The sequence below is a fragment of the Pleurodeles waltl genome, chromosome 1_2 (assembly GCF_031143425.1).
Source record: "Pleurodeles waltl isolate 20211129_DDA chromosome 1_2, aPleWal1.hap1.20221129, whole genome shotgun sequence".
Taxonomy (NCBI): Eukaryota; Metazoa; Chordata; class Amphibia; order Caudata; family Salamandridae; genus Pleurodeles; species Pleurodeles waltl.
In genome coordinates this window covers 1,163,840,765-1,163,862,202 of record NC_090437.1, presented here as the reverse complement: position 1 = coordinate 1,163,862,202, position 21,438 = coordinate 1,163,840,765, and the positions used below count along the sequence as shown (strand labels likewise).

The window sequence follows — 21,438 nt, the reverse complement described above, 5'->3', positions numbered from 1 at the left end:
TCGCTCCCCTCGCCGTTGCTGCTGCCAGCCGCTAGCCGCCTGCATTTCCTGTTGGGCTCTCTGCTTTTTAGGGTCGAGCCTGCGTTGCATGCGCTCGCGCATGCGTATCGCAGCGAGACGCTTTAGTTCTTAGAAAAGGGCTCGGAGCCCTGTCGACGTCACGTCAGTGTGTTTGATTGGTTCTTGGGCTTGCCTAGTAAAATCTGCATGCTTTCATTAGTAGAAGGCATGCACACGTCATGCCTTTTCCGGTGGTTAGCCCTCCTCGAGCGCAGAGACCAAGTACAGAAAACATGCGAGGCTCGCTGTTTTCTGTCGGATCGTGGACTACTTTTTCTCTATTTTCCTAGCGCGATTTCACTTGGCAGAAGTCGAGCGCTTTACACAATTAATTTCACTTTTTCGGGTTATGTACATAAAAGCACTTTTGTCGATAGATGAAAAGTTGGGTTAGGAGTTTACAACGCGATCAGCTCTAACATGAGCAAACGCTAGATCCGTTGCATTGCAAATGCTTGTTTTCTTTGGTTTCACCGTAGCCGCTTCGTCCCTGCGGCCCGCCCCCTCCCTCCTCGTATTTCTGCCTTTCCCGCCCTTGCCCCTCCACTGGACCGCCCCCCCGCCCTGCCATTGGTTGCCGCCATCCTAGTACCAGCTGACACACCCTCCCTCCACCCCTCTTATGCCGGCCGCAGCGCGGCAAGGACAGTGACCTTCGACCCTGCTTTAAGCAGGTAGGTCGCTCCCCTCGCCCTCACTGCTGCCAGCCGCTAGCCGACTGCATTTCCTGTTGGGCTCTCTGCTTTTTTCTTTGGTTTCACCGTAGCCGCTTTGCCCCCGTGGCCCAGCCCCCTCCCTCCTCGTATTTCTGCCTTTCCCGCCCTTGCTCCTCCACTGGCCCGCCCCCCGCCCTGCCATTGGTTGCCGCCACCCTCCTTCCAGCTGACACACCCTCCCTCCACCCCTCTTATGCCGGCCGCAGCGCGGCAAGGACACTGACCTTCGACCCTGCTTTAAGCTGGTAGGTCGCTCCCTTCGCCCTCGCTGCTGCCAGCCGCTAGCCGCCTGTATTTCCTGTTGGGCTCTCTGCTTTTTTCTTTGGTTTCACCGTAGCCGCTACGTCCCCACGGGCCCACCACCTCCCTCCTCGTATTTCTGCCTTTCCCGCCCTTGCTCCTCCACTGGCCCGCCCCCGCCCTGCCATTGGTTGCCGCCACCCTCCTCCCATCTGACACACCCTCCCTCTACCCCTCTTATGCCGGCCGCAGCGCGGCAAGGACAGTGACCTTCGACCCTGCTTTAAGCAGGTAGGTCGCTCCCCTCGCCCTCGCTGCTGCCAGCCGCTAGCTGCCTGCATTTCCTGTTGGGCTCTCTGCTTTTTTCTTTGGTTTCACTGTAGCCGCTTCGTCCCCGCGGCCCCGCCCCTCTCCCTCCTTATATTTCTGCCTTTCCCGCCCTTGCTCCTCCACTGGCCCGCCCCCCCCGCCCTGCCATTGTTTACCGCCACCCTCCTCCCAGCTGACACACCTTCCCTCCACCCCTCTTATGCCGGCCGCAGCACGGCTGCGCCAGTGGCGCGCCAAAGGCAAGCCCGTCTGCGCCAAGACCGCGCCTAGTGCCAGACCGCCTGGCCAACACGCCCTGCACTACCTCACAACATTACACCGCTGATGAACTCCACGCCCTAAACCCAGGTTGTTCCTCCACCTGCTGCCAGGTCACACCAACGCGCACCAGAAGACCCTTCTCTTGCAGTGCCTGCAACTTCACCTGCAAGCCAAACCCCGAACACCACACCAAAACAGACTACCACCTAAAATGCATCCTGCTGAACACCCGCTCCGTCCACAAACACGCAATTGAACTATGGGACATACTGACCCCTCACTCGCCAGACATCGCATTCCTCACGTAACATGGATGAACCCTGCCTCGGAACCAGACATAGCAATAGCTATACCGGATAACTACAAAATCACCAGAAGAGACCGCGACAACAAACCAGGAGGAGGAATCGCCATAGTCCATAAAAACACCATAAGTGTCTCCACCAACTCCGATGACATCATCAAGTCCGCCAAGCACCTCCACTTCACAATCTACGTAAACACCAACAACACACTCAGAGAAATACTGGTCTACAGACCCCCCGGCCCCAGACCACAGTTCTGTGATGATATCACCGACACCATCAGCTCCCAAGCCCTCACCTCAACTGACTACATCCTCCTAGGCGACCTGAACTTCCACCTGGAAAATAACAACGATACTAACATCACCAACCTAATCGACAACCTCGCCAACCTCGGCCTCAAGCAACTGGTCACCTCACCGACCCACTCCGCAGGCCACACTCTCGATCCCATCTTCACAGCCAGCAAACATGTGGCCTTCAGCCACACCACCGAACTCTACTGGACAAACCACTGATGCATCCACTTTTCCTACCAAAAACCAGTCACTCACCACCACCGCACACAGCCGCCCCGAGGCAACTGGAGCAGAATATCCTCGGCCCAACTGATCTTCACCCTCGCCCAGACCCCCCCGGGACCTCAGACCCCAACACAGCCGCCACCAACCTGCACCACTGGCTAGAAGACTGCGCCAACACCCTCCCACTGCTCAAAAAACACCCTAACACCCCGCACAGAATCAAGGCCAGCTGGTTCACCCCAGATTTACAGAAATCCAAACGACATTGCTGCAGAACGGAAAAAAACTGGCTCCGTGACCCCACCGCCTCCAATCACTACACCTTCAAGTAGGCCCATCGCAGTCATCACCAATTGAAACGCACCGCCAAAAGGACCCACTTAAAAAACCGCATCGACACCAACGCTCACAACACCAAAGAACTCTTCAGCATCAACTAAGATCTAACCACCCGAAGGCATGTTCCAACGAACCCCCAGCATCACAGGAGCTCTGCAACTCACTCGCATCCCACTTCCGTCGAAAGATAGAAGAAATCCACAACAGCTTCAACTCCAAATCCTACCAGCTAACTACGAACACTCTCGAACCCCACGCTCCAAGAAACACCCACCTCCTCTGCCACACCATCAACAGCTCCTTCGAATCACCCACCTTCCCAGAGAGATGGAAGCATGCAGAAATCAGCGCCCTGCTAAAGAAACCTAAGGCAGACCCTGACGACCCCAAGAACTTCCAACCGATCTCCCTCCTCCCCTACCCAGCCAAGGTAATCGAAAAAATTGTGAATAATCAACTATCCTGGTTCCTAGAAGACAACAAGGCACTTGACACCTCCCAATCCGGATTCCGCAAAAACCACAGCACCGAGACCGCACTCATTGCTGCAACAGACGACATCAGGACCATGCTAGACAAAGGAGAAACAGCAGCACTCATTCTCCTGGACCTCTCTGCAGCTTTCGACATGGTATGCCATCACACTCTCCACACAAGCCTCCACAACGCTGGAATCCGCAACAAAGCCGTGGACTGGATCTCGTCATTTCTCAAGGACAGGACCCAAAGAGTTCGCCTCCCGCCGTTCCTATCAGAAGCCTCCAATATCACCTGTGGCTTCCCTTAAGGATCTTCACTCAGCCCCACACTTTTCAACGTGTACATGGCCCCCCTCTGCAACATCGCATGAACACACCACATCAACATAGTCTCCTACTCTGACAACACTCAGCTCATCATCTCCCTCACGAAAGATCCCACCACTGCAAAGGACAACCTCCACAACGGACTCCACGCCATAGCCAGCTGGATGGAAGCTAGCCACCTAAGACTAAACACAGACAAGACATAATTACTCATCTTCGGCGACAACCCCTCAGCCTGGAACGATTCCTGGTGGCCCACCTCCCTAGGATCCGCACCCTCACCCACCATTCACGCTCGCAACCTGAGCGTCATCTTGGATTCCATACTCAGCATGACTCAGCAGGTCAATGCCATCTTCTCTTCCTGTTACTACACCCTCCGCCTGCTCCGCAGAATCTTCAAGTGGATTCCCATCGAAACCAGGAAGACCATCACCCATGCCTTGGTCAGTAGCCGATTGGATTAAGGAAACGCCCTATATGCAGGAATAACAAACTTCAGACAAAACTGCAAAGAATCCAGAACGCATCCGCACGCCTCATTCTGGACATTCCACGCTGCGACCACATCTCACCTCATCTCAGAAACCTAGATTGGCTACCAGTATCGAAGAGGATCACTTTCAAAATCCTCATCCACGCACACGAGGCTCTCCACAACACGGGTCCGACCTACCTCAACGACAGACTCACCTTTCACACCCCGACCCACAACCTTCGCTCTGCCAACCACGCGATCGCCTACGTTCCTTGCATCCGCTGCACGACCACCGGAGGAAGATCATTCTCCTACCTTGCCGCAAAGACCAGGAAATCCCTACCACTCCACCTCCGCCTGACCAATGACCTTCTATCTTTCAGGAAACACCTTAAGACCTGGCTTTTCAACCAGTGCTACCTCCCCCCCAGTGCCTTGAGACCTTCCGGGTGAGTAGTGCGCTTTACAAATCCCTGATTGATTGATTGACCATATAACATACATGTAACTGGAACTAGATCCGACACCGGCATTCACTGAAACCTGACCATCATTTTGGAGAAGGCCACATCTTTGGAGTGGATTAGCGAGCCAACTAGAAAATATTTGACCATGGAGTTTCCTTTCAGGCCACGGATAAATATGTTGCCAAAGACACACAGGCATCCCACAGACCCTTTGTTTAGGACAGTTTCCGGCTGTGGATCATTACATGAACCACTTGGAAAGTACCTGGATACTTTTTTACAATCCTTTGTTCAACAGTGGCAGTCTTATATCCAAGACACTACAGATTTCCTTAGAAAATTGCAGGGGATTTCTTTTGATGACATCACCTCTTTGTGGCTCTGCATGATTGATGTCACTGCTTTATATGCTTCTATTCCACACCAAGAAGGTCTGGCAGCAGTAGAATGGGCTTTGTTGCAACTTCCAGATGTAGGAGCCATTAAAGTATTTTTGTTGGAGATTCTCTATTTCTGTTTATGCCACAGTTACCTCAAGTGGGATGGACAATTTTATCTGCGGAAAACGTAGACCTCCATGGGTTTCTCTGGTGCTCCATTGTATGTTAACATCTTCATGGCAACATTTGAGGAGCAATTTATACTCACTGATGCATCCTGGAGTGATAGCACCAGGAGGTACAGAAAACCCACAGATCGCAATAATGCTTTACTTTTCCATAGTTTGCATCCACTTTTCCTCATAAATCATTTACCTTATTCACAATTATTGAGATTCAAAAGGGTAACATCTGACATAGCTACATGTACTGCAGCTCTGGAGGAATACAAATCATCCTATCTAGCATTAGGTTATCACGGAGATTTGCTTAATAACATGGCAATCAAAGTGAATATGGTAGAACCCATGCCATGCAGAGAAAGCCATCCTTAAAAACCGACAGAAACATTTTTGTGTCAAAATGTTCTACCAAATCATCAATGATTAAATGAATAATATGCAAATGATGAGCGATAGTACAAATGGAATCTGATTTCAAAGGTATCTTCATGGAAAAACCATTGTTCGCATATACCAGATCCAAAAATCTGAAAGAAATGTTGTCATTTCCTAGGACTGCTTCCACCACTGAATGGCTTGGGACGAGAAAGTGTCATAATTGCATTCATTGCAATAACGTCATCACAGGGAATACCATCAACCATCCTATCACAGGCAAGGCTATGCTACTGAAACATTCTATAGCCTGCAACTCATCGTTTTTGATATACTTCAATACGTGCCCTTGCGGGCTGGCATATATTGGAAAAACAGAGAGCAAAATAAAAATTTGCATCACAGAGCATAAAAGTATGATTTGCAACAATAAACATTTTATCAAACCTTGCAGCTCATTGGTTGGAGTTCAAACAGAGTTACTTTTCCAGGTTTTAGAAGTGTTGAAAATTAGTCCTCAATTGGATTCTGCAAGAATGCTGTCTCAGCGGGAATCACAATGGCTCAGACATTTTTAAACATTGTGCCCAAGGGGTCTTAGTGATAAATTAGAACTGGCATGTTTTTCTGACTCATCCAGTATTGACAGATATATTCTCCCTTTTTTTACTCTATGAAAACCATTGTTCTCTATTCCAGATTACAACTGTTTACACATTAGTTTACATAGAAGCTAACCTCGCTTTTGTTTTTTTTATTTTAATTAATGGCACTCGTATGTATTCACTAACATGTGATTCACAATGTTTTTGGTGATTGTGTTTTGTTTTGTAATTACGAAATACGGTAGTATTTGGATATTTGCTTCACTTTTGTATATAATCCTCATTATCATTAGAGCATGGTCATTTGTATCTAATTTCTTAATCATATTGTTTGACCCATACATGTGTATATTGTCCTCTTATTTGATGTTCTCACACGCTAACCTATATCTTAACTGTCGGGTATATGTTGGTGAACATGGCCTTTGTTTTTGACATTTCATCCAATCCATACGTGCCTTCCACTTTCCTGCCGCGTCCCGCTGCTTCACAAAGAAAGAACGTCCAGCGAGCAGTTGGAAAGAGACCCAGGCCAGAGGAAGGCATAAACACATGTAATCACTGGATGGGCATGGTGATCTGCAAGGATACTGGTGTCACAGGGCATAGGAACTATATCACTTTCGTGTGGAATTGGCTGTGGCTCTGTGGGAAACGTTTATCGTTTGGTTAAAAGTCACTGACCCATGCAGGGGCCACCAACACCTCAGAGCTTTCTTTGTAGCACAAAAGAGGTAAAAGGATCCCTGCCTCCTGCAAGAACATTTTCTACTGTCTCCCAGTGGAAAATCGGAAGGCTTTGTCCCCAACATCAACTTGAATTTCCATACCCAGAAAATCGCTCCAGATTTGTGGTTGCCAAGAAATGTTTTAAATAGTGTATACCTTTAACAGGGAGTCAGATAGTCAGTCACTTCCCTGTCTTTGTCCACATGGTTATTTGGATTGCTTCTATTTGAAGGACTGCTTCATGGAGGAGCCTGATTTAAAAACGTTGTGAGCTGAAGAGCCTGAAAGGTCATAGTCTATGAGGGATAACTACATCACAGAAAACCTGCACAAAGGGACCTGAGATTTCTAAATGGGAGTTAAAGATTTGCAACATACGTCTTGGAAAACTGTCTTTACCCTTTTGGTTATTCACATTTTTCCATCCTTCATGCAGAGTTGAGATTCAGATTGAATCACCCAATATTGAGCCACCTTTGAACCCCAATCTCAAAAGCTTTCTTTCCAGAGTTACAGTTTTCCACTAAAGCTGTTATGACTGCCTCAACAACTTCATAGTACAAGTTGGACTGTTTGGAGATACATATATATCTAGAGAAAGTGGTGACTCTAACAATACATAACCTTAACATTATCTCCAAGGGCAGTGTGTAGTAATGTTGCCTGCAGTTGCTTCAGCTTGTTCTTGCCACATGTTTTATTTCTTTGAAGAGGAGGTTTGACAATTTCAACTCTGAGCTGAAACCCTCTTTGAGCTTAGGGCACTGAGATGCAAATCGTCTGTGCCAAGACCATACTCTACCTGAACAGACCTGTTCATTTAGCTTGGCTATGTGCGTTGAAGATCAAACTGTGTACCACTGCACTTCTGAGGTGAAAACTTTCTTTAACTCCCTAAAAATCAACAGTGTAGACGTTTTATTGTTTATTGTTATTGTTATTGTTTTTGGTGGGGGGTCCTACCTTGGCCCTTGGTTGAATTCTAGACTATTTGTAGCAAACTATTTTTGGGGATCCTTTTAAAATTGCCCCTCCAAGATGTTCAATCGTTGCCCAGTCTCCTTAATCCCTTATTTTTAATATAAATTATTTTCAATTTAAACTTTGTGTGTACATTTAAGTTCGCTGTTTCTTAAATGTATTGTTTGGATGTGCTGCAACACATGACACCTCCTGCGTTTATCTTCTCTTGAAATTTTCCTCTGTGCCAGTGGTTCCCAACCTTTTGACTCCTGAGGACCCCCACTGAGTTACTACTGGAAGCCAGGACCCCCAAGCAATTTGTACAATTTAAATTTCAAACATTAAAACAGTAATTTGCAAACAATACACAAACAAGTATACATGAAACAAATGCTCTGATTACTAAAGATATAATTATTTTATATGAAAAAAAAATGCAAAACTTAAAACATTTTAATGGGAAGGGTTGCTTCTGCATCTACTTTTTCAATGCTTAGTTTTAATTCAGAAAGTTGAATCCTGGGGTCAGATTCTACATTTCCCAAGCAATTTCTTTTTTTTTTCTTTTTTAGGTACATAAGATCTGAGAAAGCTTTTTCTCATAAATATGTGATGGGGAAAGGAAGGAAAACCTTAAGTGCCTCTCATCTCTCCATATCCTCTCTGTCACATGTATTTCATTTTTTTATAGCACCCCCTCATACCATTGTAGGGTTTCAGAGCACTTTACATCACACACACATACGAGAGACAATGAATCAGACCTGTGTAAATCAGTGTATAGAAAATGTTACAAAACAAGGCAAAGGACTACAAGGTATAGGATTCACATATTATCCATACTGGTAGGCATTTTCTAAGAGTGCTTGGTCTGGAGAAGCACATACTCAGGATTCAGAAAATAACACAGTGAGTAGCTTTGACCTTAATAATAAGAATTTATTTCTATGCAAAAAAAACGTTTTCAGCAGCATCGGATAATGAAAGACCTGGAAAAAAGCATAGCTTTCTAAGTTGTACCATGCAGTTTGCATGCAGCTGTTTGATGGCAGTTCATAACTCACTGTGTTAGATTACGATTGTAAATGATGAACTGTGCTTTTCTGTGACAAAAGCAGTTACCCATTGTGCTATGCACATAAAATACTGTTCTTTGTTATGCGTGATACACGTTTTTTGCAGCAGGCATATTAACCATCTGTGCTACCTTAGATGAGTCAAAACTGCCACTAGACAAACCTCCCATCTCTCTCTCCAGAGGGATATTAATCACCAGCGTTATCTTGACAGCTTATTTTTTCCCAAAAACTGCTGGACATACAAGGAACTTTGCAATGCTTTTGAAACTGCTGCACAAATGAATTAGCAAATTTAAACAACTCACGTGTTTCTGTCTAGAGGCCCCAGCTGGAGAAGTGCCTTCCTGCGACCGAAGTCTCCAGAAGCCTGATGACCCCCTAGGAATGTTTCACAGACCCCTTGTGGTCCACATCCCACAGGTTGGGAACCGCTGCTTTATGCAGTATTCTAGCTACCAAAGAGAAGCCCGAAACCCTTACAGAAATCTGCGACCTCTGTTTAGTGAAATAGGAGCCTGGAACAGAGACCACAAGACTAATTTATCTGAACATGAGGAAGGAAAGAGAAGCAAAGGGGATACACATACTAACAGACACTTGCAGGCACCTCACAAAGCCTCATATGGTTGCCATAGGCTGGAACAATAAGAATGCATATAGACTAGAAAATGGTTCCCAACCTTTTGATTTCTGTGGACCCCCCTTGAACATTAATGGAACCCAGGGACCCCCACTAAATCATCATTGGAATCCAGGGACCCCGCCTGAGTCATTACTGGAAGCTGGGGACCTAATTTGTCAATATTTGCTAATATTTTTTAATGTTCTAAGCAGTCGTGGACCCTCTGAGAAGGCTTCGCGGACCCCCAGGGGTCCCCGGACCACAAGTTGGGAACCACTGGACTAGAACAACTAGAGTTATTGGGAAGTGCCTTTCATTTTATTTCTATATTGCCTGTTGGAAGTATATTTCATTGGAATGTATCATCACTTGCTTTAAATGAAATATCTTATCAACTGATTTAAACAAAATTCTGATTTCTAGAGGCATGTTGTGGAGACGTTTTTTGGATTTGATGAAGAATCTGTAGACTCTGAAACATCGTCTGTGGCGTCCTATACAACTGACAAAACTGACAGGACCCCGGCAACACCCGAGGAAGAGTTGGATGATGTATGTACAAGTATTCCCTTCATTTAAAGTGATATTGACCAAATATATTGCACAAACGTAGAGCAGCTAATCTATGTCCCCCCCCCAGTTCTTTCAACAGTTTACACAGCTTCTTGTGTTTTTTTGCTGTTAACGATTGTTCATTGGTACTCTTTGTGAAAGCGAAATATCATAATTGGCCAAATTGTTTTCTAGTATTTGTTGGATATAGCTCACAAAACAGATCTTCTCTAAATCATCTACTCAGTGTGATACAATGAACGCTACAACCCTTTCTTCATTTCCGTTGCCATGATACCCAGACAGGTTACAGGTACATTGCACCATAACTACTGTGAGGTACTGAGATTCCCACCTAAACTGGATGGTGAACACACCTCTGATCTCTTCACTTCTAATGACATGCTCCTCCAGAATGTTACCCCAACAGAGCGTCACTGGAATTAACTAAATGTTTACGCTCTACATGATACCACTGTACATTGAATTCAAGACATGGGTTGCAATGCCTGCATGGGGATTGTCCGGTGCTTTAGCTAATGGCATGGCCTTGAGGGAGGCGTATTTGGCTAAAAAAATACATCCTGTAATGTACAGCACTGCTGCATAGTTTTGGGATTGCCAATTTTATTTTGACTAACTGGAAGGCCGCTCATGAGTGCATACTATGGAACTTGGGAGCTTTATCGCCTACAAGTTCATTATCTAGAAGTATCACTCAGATCAGAATGGAAAGATGGCCTGTTGGAGTACATAATGTGACGATTTCAAGTAGAACAGGCACTGCCTAACACTCTGCAGGCTCTCACTAAAGAAGAATATAAGCAGTGTCCTCCGGTGGACCAAATAGTGGCATGATCGGGTGTGAGCCTGCGGTTAAGATTTGCTATATTCTTTCCATACTCTGTGTGGAACTTTATTTCACTTGTAATGTATTTACCCAAGTATGAGGGGCATTCCAGAAGTGTCAGCTGCTGTTCCATCTTCTGTCAGGAACTCAGTGGTGCCTCCTCGACTTCCAATAAACAAGAAGGTACTTCATTGTAGAGAGCAGGTTTAATGACACTCCTGTGCCATTTCAAAGACACCATTACATTAACATTGTGTTCAGCGATCTAAATATGTAAACGTATTTAAGCCATCAGATTTAATGGTACCGAATATGCTAACATCCTATCATCTCAGGGCAGCAGCAGGGATGGCCGTTTTTAGGACTCATCTAGCTTGTTCCCTCATTTACTGACTTGCAGTTTTAAAAATGTTTATGCACTTTTTTCCAGTATTGAATCTTTCATAGATTCACATGCTTGAATCTTCCCCCTCGTCAAAGTGGGAGTACCACGGTATCCTATAAAGCAGTATATAATAATAATCATAGCGTCTACAATGCAAATAGGCCTGAAATTTGCTAGCCTATCCATGTCATTTTTAAAAATGGACCAAACTTGAACTATAACTAATCAGACGACAGCACCCTCTTAAACACTCCCAAGAGAAGCTCCTTTCCTCAGATTTTCACCGCACCTCGAGTGTGAAGGGAGTATCCTTGAGCTCTGCCTAGTTCTTTCCACAGATAACTTCAGATAAGGTTTGGACTTTCATTTAAATCCAATTATGTCTGATTCTAAAGGCCTCTTTCGTCCCTGCAAGACCTATGGGAAAAAGAGAGTTCATGTGGATGATCCACATAAAAAATGTATCTATTGCCTTCACCCTACTCATAAGGCAAAAGAGTGCAACATCTGTCAAACTTTCACACCAAAAACTTTGAGAGACAGAGACAGCAGATTATTGCTGTAGTGACTCTGTCCCTAATTCTCATAAAAGGGATAGTTCTCTGGAGGGAGCTTCTGAAGAGAGCAGAAAATCCCTCAAAACTCATCACAAGTCAAAGGATTCAAAAAAGACAGAAAAAGAAAAACAATTCTCTACAGAAGTAGCTTTCTCTGCTCCAACTACCCCCTGTAAGCCATTACAGCAAAAAAGACAAAAAATCTCCTGTCTTAATTCCATCTGCCGCAACATCGTCGACGACCACCGTCACCACTATATTGTCGACGAGACCATGTGCGTCGACAATGACAACAACATCTTTCATGCAGGTTCCAATTTTGTTTACAAGAACCTTGGCGACACCTAAGAATTCGCCGACAGCACCATCGACAACATCGTCGTCAGCAGCGATCCCATCGTCGACGCGCTCTTCATCGACGGCCCCACCGTCGACGATCTCACTGTCAACGATACCATCGTCGACGAGGCTAAAAAGACAAATGAAAACTTGCCATAAACCAACTCTAGCATACACAACAAACCTCTCACCCCTTCTTCCAAGCCACCTTCTAGACATGGGAGAGTCAGAGGATGAAGGATCTTTTTGGGCCGGCTCAGAGTCTTTCCGAAGTCCATGTAAAATATCAGGAAGAGGAGGAAGAATATTATGAGGGTGACCAAGGTCAGAACTTTGAGGGAAACTATTGTACACCGTCTACTTAGAAATACACTGAGAAACAGTACTACCCAGAGTTCCATCGTCCACAGGAACACGCATTTATGCCTCGTACATTAATAGAGGATCTCCAAGACATGCTATCAGACTATAGACAGCGCTTTCCTCCACAAACAGGGGTCCCACCAGCCACCCCACCACGTACAGTTTCTGTTCTGCCTCCAATTAAGCCCAGGATGACACCACCATCACACGCTGTCTCCCCTCCTAGAGATGATCCTTCCACCTCAGGGGATGAGGCCAGAGAAGAAGCCAAATTACCGTCTCAACCAGATGACTGGGAGGATTACATAATTCCTACTCCACCTCAACACCCTCCGGCTGATTCCCCTCCGGAAGACTTTGGGGGGTTTCATTCTGTTATGGAGAGGGCGGCAGAAAGGTTTCACCTGCCCATCACAGTGAAGCATTCTGATTGCTTCTTATATGATTTCAAAGATAAGGCGTGGAAATCAGTAAGGTCTGTTCCCATCATTGACCACTTATGGCAGGAAGGTGTTAGGATTATGTAGAACCCCACTACAGTGCCGGCAGTCCTGCCACGTATTGACAAGAAATACAGGGCTCCTGATGATGCTCCTGCATGCCTCACGGGGCATCCGAGGCCAGATTCTGTAATCTCACTAGCTGCACAGAGACGATCTAAGAATCCGGCAGCTTCCATTTCAGTACCACTAAGTAGAGACGGGCGATGCTTTACACTATAGGCAAAAGATTTTCCCTCATGTTGGCCGTTACAGTGAGAGCTGCTAATGCTTTGGCCATCCTAGCATGCTTTGATAGACAGATGTGGTCCGACATCAAACCTATGATCGATCTCATTCCTAAGGAGCAAATACAGGATTCAAAGAAGATCTTGCAAGAAGGAAAACAAGCCTCTTCTGAGATCATTGACACTGCCATAGACATAGCCTCGACAGGGTTTAGACAGTTGGCAAGTGCCGCTGTTCTGAGGAGTCAAGGTTGGCTCAAAGCCACTTAATTTTGACCTGAGGTGCACACAAAGATATTAGATATGGAATAAGATCAGGATATGCTCTTTGGCAAGCACATAGATAAAGCCCTTCTTGCCATTTAGACAGACACTGACACAGCTAGATCCTTAGGCGCTTTGAAGTATAGACGACTGCCTTTCAGGGGGCAAGAGGATGTGTTTTTTATTCCTATAGATGTTCATACTATCGCTCCCAGCAGTTTCAAACTTACCAGCAATTCAGAGCATTGCAATCTTATCGCCAACCAACTACAGCTGGTTTCTCTAAACAGGGAGCCTGTCGCAGAACCACACATCAACCCAGAGACACAGGACGTAAGCAATGACCTAGTCGAAGTACCAGCTGCTCAACCTTCCTAGCATCAAGTAGGGACAAATGTATCCAAGTATCTCCACAACTGGAAGACTATCACCTCGGATCAATGGGTATTGGACAAAGTGGCTTTTTGCCACACCTTAGAATTCACATTAAAACCACCAACCACTCCCCCAAAAGGGACGCATTCCCCGCATCTTCACTTACTGGAAAAAGAGACCAAAGTGATGCTTCTCAAGGGAGCAATAGAAGAAGTTCCAGTGGCTCAAAGAGGGAAAGGATTCTATTCCTGTTATTTCCTTGTGTGAAAGAAAACAGGTAAATGATCTATTCTAGATCTCTGGCATCTCAACACGTTCCTCCGCAAACAAACTTTCAGAATGATCATTCTTTCAGACATATTAAATTTCCTAAACAACTGAGACTATATGACATCTTTAGACTTGGAGGATGCTTATTTCCATATCCCCATTCATCCAAAGCATTGCAAATATCTTGGATTCACAGTGGCTAGTACTCACTATCCGTTTTGAGTCCTTCCCATTCGGACTCAGATACGCTCCACACATATTCACAAAGTGTGTAGCCCCATTAGCAGCCGTTCTTAGGAAGCAAGGTCACCAGGTCTTTCCATACATAGACAACTACTCAAAGCGTCAACTCCATAAAGAACACTAGCAGCAACAAAAGACTGCATTGCACTTTAAAAAAAATTAGGTCTCACAGTCAACAAGTGAAAATCCTTCACAGCACTCACTCAGAGAATGACCTTTCTCTGAGCTATCGTGGACACGCAGCAGAACAAGGCTTTCCTTACACAGGAAAGACAAAAAATCAACTAGCATCCTTAGCCAAAATAATATAAAAAAGAAAGTTCATTTCAGTGAGGTTGCACAGACCGCTCCTAGGTATGATATCTTCCATAATCAACCTGGTACTAAATGCACATCTCAAAATGATACCGTTGCAGGAAGAGTTACAAGTTCAGAGGAACCAATCACAAGGATCATTTGAGGATCTATACTTGTTACGCCAAAGATGATTCGGGGTTTAGACTGGTGGGCTCACCAGTCTCATCTTTCTCGAGGCCTCACGTACAGATCTGACGTCACTGCAATTGCATGCCTGGCTCTCGAATTCCATGAGTTCCAGCATCTCAGGATTACCCCAGAATGTAGAAGCATACTTTCTAAAGTGAGAGCAGACACCACACACAAAACATATCGACTTAAATGGAAGCAGTTTGGGTATTGGTGTCAGAAACATAACTTACACCTGTATGAGGCCTCACCGGAACAAATATTACTTTTCCTGTTAATTCTAGCGAAATCCGGGCTTGCTCATTCCTCAGTGAAAGTGCATTTGGCAGCAATCTCCACATACAGGCGTCCTTCAGACATGGCCTCCCTTTGTTCATCACGATTAATTAAGCAATTCATGATAGGTTTATTCAGGGTCTTTCCTCCAGTAATGTTGCCTCCTCCTGAGTGGCACCTTAATGTTGTACTCTCACAATTAATGAAATGAAATCTTACTTGGAAGAGTACACACTCCTTCACAAAGCACTACTCCCTTCAGTCCATGCATAGGATGGATGCGGCCGTGGGCCAAGCAGTTCTACAACACCTGTTCCAGTAAGGTGAGCCTCTATGCTAATAAAGAATTGTTCTTCTTTTTCTGGTAATTATATCTATTGTTCTTGTAATTGTATTATTATTATTATTATTATTATTAGTACTGGTACAAGTTAAACATCTCTGCATACAGTGTTGTGTTACTTTGACTCCTATGTATAACTGATGATATATGTGATAGAAAATTCTTTCATGCCCACCATCCGCTTCAATTTTATTATACTGCTTGTTATTCTGATTCAAGCATGTGAATCTTGGAAAGATCCAATACTGGATAAGAAAGTAGTTACTTACCTGTAACTACAGTTATCCAGTATTGGTATCTTTCATAGAGTCACATGCGACCCGCCTTCCTCCCCTTAGAGGCTTCCTTTTACTGACTCAGGTAACATAATTCACTCTAATGCTGAAAATCTGAGGAAGGGAGCTTCTCTTGGGAGTGTGTCGAGAAGGTCCTGTCGCCTGATTGGTTATAGCTCAAGTTTGGTCCATTTAAAAAAATGACATGGATACGTTAGCTAATTTCAGGCCTGTTTGCATTGTAGACTCTATGGTTATTATTATATACTGCTTTATATGATACGGTAGGACTCCCACTTCGACGACAGGGAAGATTCAGCCATGTCAATCTATGAAAGATACCAATACTGGATAACTGCAGTTACAGGTAAGTAACTAATTTCTTATATATAAGTAAACTAGACTTGAAGGTATTGCAGTGCTTTGCGTAAGCACAGGTTACATTACAGAAGATCACATTCAGGATGCTTAGCCGACGCCGAGATTCAAATCCAGTTCTCCACTTCCAAAGTTGGCAATTTTGACCCTAACTCCTCTTCCACGTTCTCCCACATACTTACATAACTGGATAGCTAGTCCCTAATTCCACTCCTGGAAATTGGGCGCGATCTACAGTGGTAAAAACAAGCATTGGCAATACCAATAGGTGTGGCTTATGAATGAAAGTGTCTTGTTTGTCACTGATAGGTTTAAGTACTCAATAGATCATCAGACATGAACTGTGTCAATCATATTTGCACTCATGCATCCATTCATCCATCCCCTGACCAATTCTTGCTGTCACCATCTAACACATTCTCAATAAAACATGCACATGTTTCAACAACTTATGCACAATAAATGAAAAGAATACAAGTAGAAAAAATTAGACATGCTACTGCTTTACATGAAGTGACCAAGTGAGATGCAGCACACTGTAGATAAACTGAGAGGCAAGCAGTGTCCTGTAAGCACAGCCTGGAGAGCTGTAGTATTGTCTTAATAAATATTACAATCAAAGGAGGAGAAACAAAGAAATGAAAAGGGACTATGACAGCTTTCTGTCACCTCCTGACCAACATGGGTGATTATTTACTTGAAACAGTAAAATACCAAAATATCTTCACTGGTCTATTATATTGATCAATAATACTTACTGGTATTTGTATTTGGACTGATATATAGATTTATTGGCATTCTCGTGTCTTGCCATTTTTCCAAAAATATAGAAAGCAATAGCAAATAGCGACACAATTTAAAGACTAGAGTTAAGATAGAAGGAAAATCGTGTACAATGGGAAACTTAAGTGTTACACTGTCCAATTTTTGAAGACCATAAATAAATCGAAAAAAATACACAAATGACCCTTTAGTACATTCACTTTATGTAAAACTGTGTTCCTGGTCAGATGACCAAACAATTTTTCTGTTTAACTATAATCTAAATCAAGTTACTCAGTTCATGTGAAACCATTCCATGTGGCTTAGCCCTGTGTCTTTCACACTCATTGTCCCTTTATGCTCCTCTCTGATTTCTGCTTTGACATGTGCCACATTATACCTTTTTATTTTAACAGGATGCACAGAGCCTTGCCTGTGGGTCTTATACATGTCAAATGTAGGAAAGAACCCACTTTTTGGCATGGTTACCCTGACTTTTAGCCTGCTGTCAGTGTGTTTTGACTGTGTTTACTGGGATCCTGCTAACCAGGACCCCATTGACTGTGCACTCTCCCTCTAAATTTGGTTGCTTAGGACTTAGCACATCCCACAATTGGCATACTGGTGCATCCATATAAGTCCCTAGTATATGGGGCACCAGGGATTCCCCATGGGCTGCAGCATGTATTATGCCACCCATGGGAGCCCATGCAAAAGTGGGTGTGCAGGCCTGCCGTTGCAGCCTGCATGAACCATTTCACCACAGGTCACCTCACCAGGTCACTGTGAGTCACCCCTATAGCAGGCTTTCCTAGCCCCAGGGCAGGGTGCAAGTACCTGTGTGTGAGGGTACCCCTGCATGAGCAGAAGTGCCCCTGCTAACTCCAACTCCATTTTCCTGGACTTAATAAGTGCGGGGAAGCCAATTTACCTGTGTCCAGCTACATAATGCTAACTCCCAACCTGGGCATGTTTGATATCAAACATGTCGGAATCATTCCCCAATACTGTTGCCAGAACCCCCAGCATTGCTCCTACCAGTGTTCTGGGGTTTTCGGGTCAGCCCGCGCTGCTGCCACCTCACAGAAGATTTCTGCCCTACTGCTGCTTTTCCTGCTAAATCAGACGAAGGCTGAACAAATGATTTCCTTTGGGAGAGGGAGGCAACACCCTCTTTCTTTGGAAATAGGTGTTACATGGCTTGGTAGGGGTAGCCTTCCCAAGCCACAGGTATGCTTTGAAGGGCACATTTGGTGCCCTGCTTGCATAAACTGGTTTGCATCAGTCTAGGGACCCCGGGACCCTGCTTTGGCATGAAACTGGACAATGGAAAGGGGAGTGACCACTCCCCTGTCCATCACCAACCCAGGGGTGGTGCCCAGAGCTCCTCCAGATGGCCACTGGATTCTGCCATCTTGAATCCAAGGTGTACAGAGGCTCCTGGGAGCATCTGAGTGGCCAGGTCAGGCAGGTGACTTCACAGCCCCCTCCTGATATGTGGTCACCCTGCTAGGTGACCAATCGCCCCTTCCTTGGATATTTAGGATCTCCTTTCAGGGTGGGACTTCAGATTTGACGTGCAAGATTCCAGCAGGACTCCTCTGCATTGTTTACTTCATCTTCTGAGAACCAGGACTGCAACTGGACCCTCCAGGAACCAACAATCTGCAACTCCAGTGACGACTCCACTCTGCAACATTGTTTATCTGGCTCTTTCCAGCAACTGCAATATTTCCCTGACTGTGCATCCTCTGAGGGTGACGTGTCTTCAGCCTGCACAAGAAGCAAGAATGAATCTCCCGTGGAGTGAAGGAGTCACTCTCCTGCATCTGCTGGCATCAACTGCAACGACGACCGGCTTTGTGATTCTTCTCTGCTGCAAACCTGCGTGGATCTTGCAACACAGGTGGTGGTCTGGACTGGTCCCCCCGGTCCTCTCTACCAGCTGTCCAACTTGGGAGATGGTAATCTTCTTGCAGGACAGTACCCCTGTGCATCGTGACTCTTGCAGCTACCAAGGCTTGTTGGGTCTTCTTCCAAGGGATCTTTCAGCTCTGTTTAGCCCCGGCCTCCAGCACTCTTCCCTGCAAAGCACAGTCTCCTGCATGCTGCTTCAGGGACGTGGGACTCCTCTCCAGGTGTGCTGAGTGGGCCTCACAGCGACTCCTGTGCCGGCTGCCTGTGAGGTGCCTGTGGGGGTTGCATCCTCGTCTTCTGACTCTCCTCACTGCTGAGGGTCATCTGGGTCTCCCCTCCTTGTGTTGAGTCCCCCTGGACCTTGCTGGGCCTCGGCAGCTCTGCAACTCTTCATTTGCGACTTTTGTCTTTGCCAAGGCTTTTTGGTGGTTTTCCAACACTACTGACTGACTGCAACTCTTCTTCCATCATGGAACATCACCTGCATTACTTCTGGAGCTCTTCTTCTGCTCTGGTGATGCACAGCTGACTCTCCAGCTTCACCGTAGACCTGGTCCTGCATCTCCAGAGGGGTGGGTAGTGGCTCCTACCACAACCGGACACACCTACTTGAACTGGTCTTGGTCCCCTTCTTTTGCAGGTACCCTTCTGTCATGATCCCCCTTTGGTTTCTTCCAGTCTTGCTTGGGTCTTGCTCAGTCCTTTTCCAAAGTTTACCTTTGGGTTTGGGGGAGAACCAGGTACTTACCTCTTCTCTCCTGGTCGCTACGGGGCACCATGGTACTAACTTTTTGGGGTTACTAGTTCTTCCAGCTACCCTCTACAGATTTCACTTCCTTGGGTGGGAGGACTACCTTTCACATTCCACTTGCTTAGTATATGGTTTAGTCTTCCCCTAGGGCCTTCACTATTCTCTATTGTTTTACTATTTGCTATTGCTTTCTATGCCAATCACTGACTTCTAATGTGTATATAATAGTGTGTTTACTCACCTTCTAGTGGAATATTGCCTTTACAGTATTTTAGTATTTTTATTACTCTAATAAAGTGCCTTTATTTTTGTAATACTCTGTGGTTCTTTCATGTGTGTAAGTGCTGTGTGACTGTGATGGTATTGCATAAGCTTTGCATGTCTCCTAAATAGGTCTTGGCTGCTCGTCCACAGCTACCTCAAGAGAGCCCTGGCTTCCTAGACACTGTCTACACCTCATTAATAGGGGATACCTGGACCTGGTAAAAAGTGATGACACCATAGGTGCTCAGCACACACCAGGCCAGCGTCCTACATCAGACAGGTTTAATTTCCCGGCATGTTTTCTATTTCCGATAGACGGTGGTGTTGTATACAGCTAAGTGCATTGCCCTTTCCCGCTGTTTGCTCCATTCAGGTGTCATTGTGGTTCTTGACAAGGTAAGAGCCTGAAGAGCCTTAGGGGTGCAAAGTTCCTCAAGAAAGGGCAACGAGTTGATTTCAGGTATAGCTGATTACATGATGGTTTTCTTGACTAGGATCATTTCTTCCGTTCTTCTTAGTAGGGAGAGGCCATGCAGAGTCCTCAGGCTTGGTCCAGAGGTGGTAAACAAGGCACGCCAACTTTGGGCAGCACTGTTTTGTACATTCTGTTGATATGAAGTGTATCATCCGCTGCTGTAAGTTCGATATAAAGCATGTGATGTTATTTTATATAACTAGCGGTACATGACAACATAAATAAAGTACACCATTTTGAAAAGCTCTGCAAAATCAGTAACAGTGGAAAGTTGTATTGCATAAAGCAATGCAGTCACTACTTCTCACTACTTTTGCTAACGTAATGGGGGCACAAACCTAACAACGATAAACAAACGACACCTTTAACATGTGTCATTTTTGATTGACATGTTCAGGGCACACCAAAAGAAGAATCTGATTTAAGGTTCCGACAGCTGACCCGAGAGTATCAAGCCTTGCAGAGGGCCTATGCATTGCTCCAGGAACAAGTTGGAGGAACTTTGGATGCCGAGAGAGAAGCAAGGGTGAGTTCTTCTTTTGACTTCATGTGAACCATTGTTACCAACGTATAGTGCTGTTGTTTATTACATGGACTACTCACGCCCATCCAAGCAGCATTATGGAAAAAATAATGTGTGTGCTTACTATTTCATAACGATTGTGTTCTGTTAGAAATATACTTAAAACTAGCTTTAGGGAAACAAACCTTTACACTCACAGACTTCTTTCAATGTGAAGCTTGCACGCGTTGTGTAGGTCATGGGAGGAAATGATGCTCTCATGCATACAAATTCGTACAAAACGACCATGAACCATAAACATAATCCCTCAACATTGTCTGAAAAGACACAGCCTCTGAATGTGACTCCTGTAATTTAACTGTGTGTATTTTTTCAATCCCTTTGCCAATCCATGTGTAAGGTGATGCTTAAATGAAAGGAAAACGCACATGCCCTGGACAGTCATGCATTTGGTATCAGGTAAACATTCACTGTGTGCTTTAAAACGTTCCCATCCAGCGCCCAACCAATAGTTCAATTTGAATTTAGCTATCCTGTTCCTTTTTAATATGATTCAAATATCTTTATACATTTTAAAAGTCAAACTACGTTTTCTAAAAGAT

General features: G+C 45.1%; 2 protein-coding genes across 9 annotated transcripts in view; both read left to right on the top strand.

The window, feature by feature from the left end:
* Nucleotides 1-9,978, top strand: part of LOC138249061 (uncharacterized) — a 40,361-nt gene extending 30,383 nt beyond the window's left edge. The window contains exon 2 of the mRNA XM_069203118.1: nt 9,885-9,978. Coding sequence (XP_069059219.1) covers nt 9,885-9,916 — 32 coding nt within the window. The 3' untranslated portion in view covers nt 9,917-9,978. The remainder of the gene's footprint in view (nt 1-9,884) is intronic.
* Nucleotides 1-21,438, top strand: part of JAKMIP1 (janus kinase and microtubule interacting protein 1) — a 1,798,968-nt gene that overhangs the window by 1,482,781 nt on the left and 294,749 nt on the right. For all 8 annotated transcript variants that reach the window (XM_069203057.1, XM_069203080.1, XM_069203046.1 and 5 more), the window contains 2 exons: nt 9,885-10,013; nt 20,711-20,839. In XM_069203057.1, coding sequence (XP_069059158.1) covers nt 9,885-10,013; nt 20,711-20,839 — 258 coding nt within the window. The remainder of the gene's footprint in view (nt 1-9,884; nt 10,014-20,710; nt 20,840-21,438) is intronic.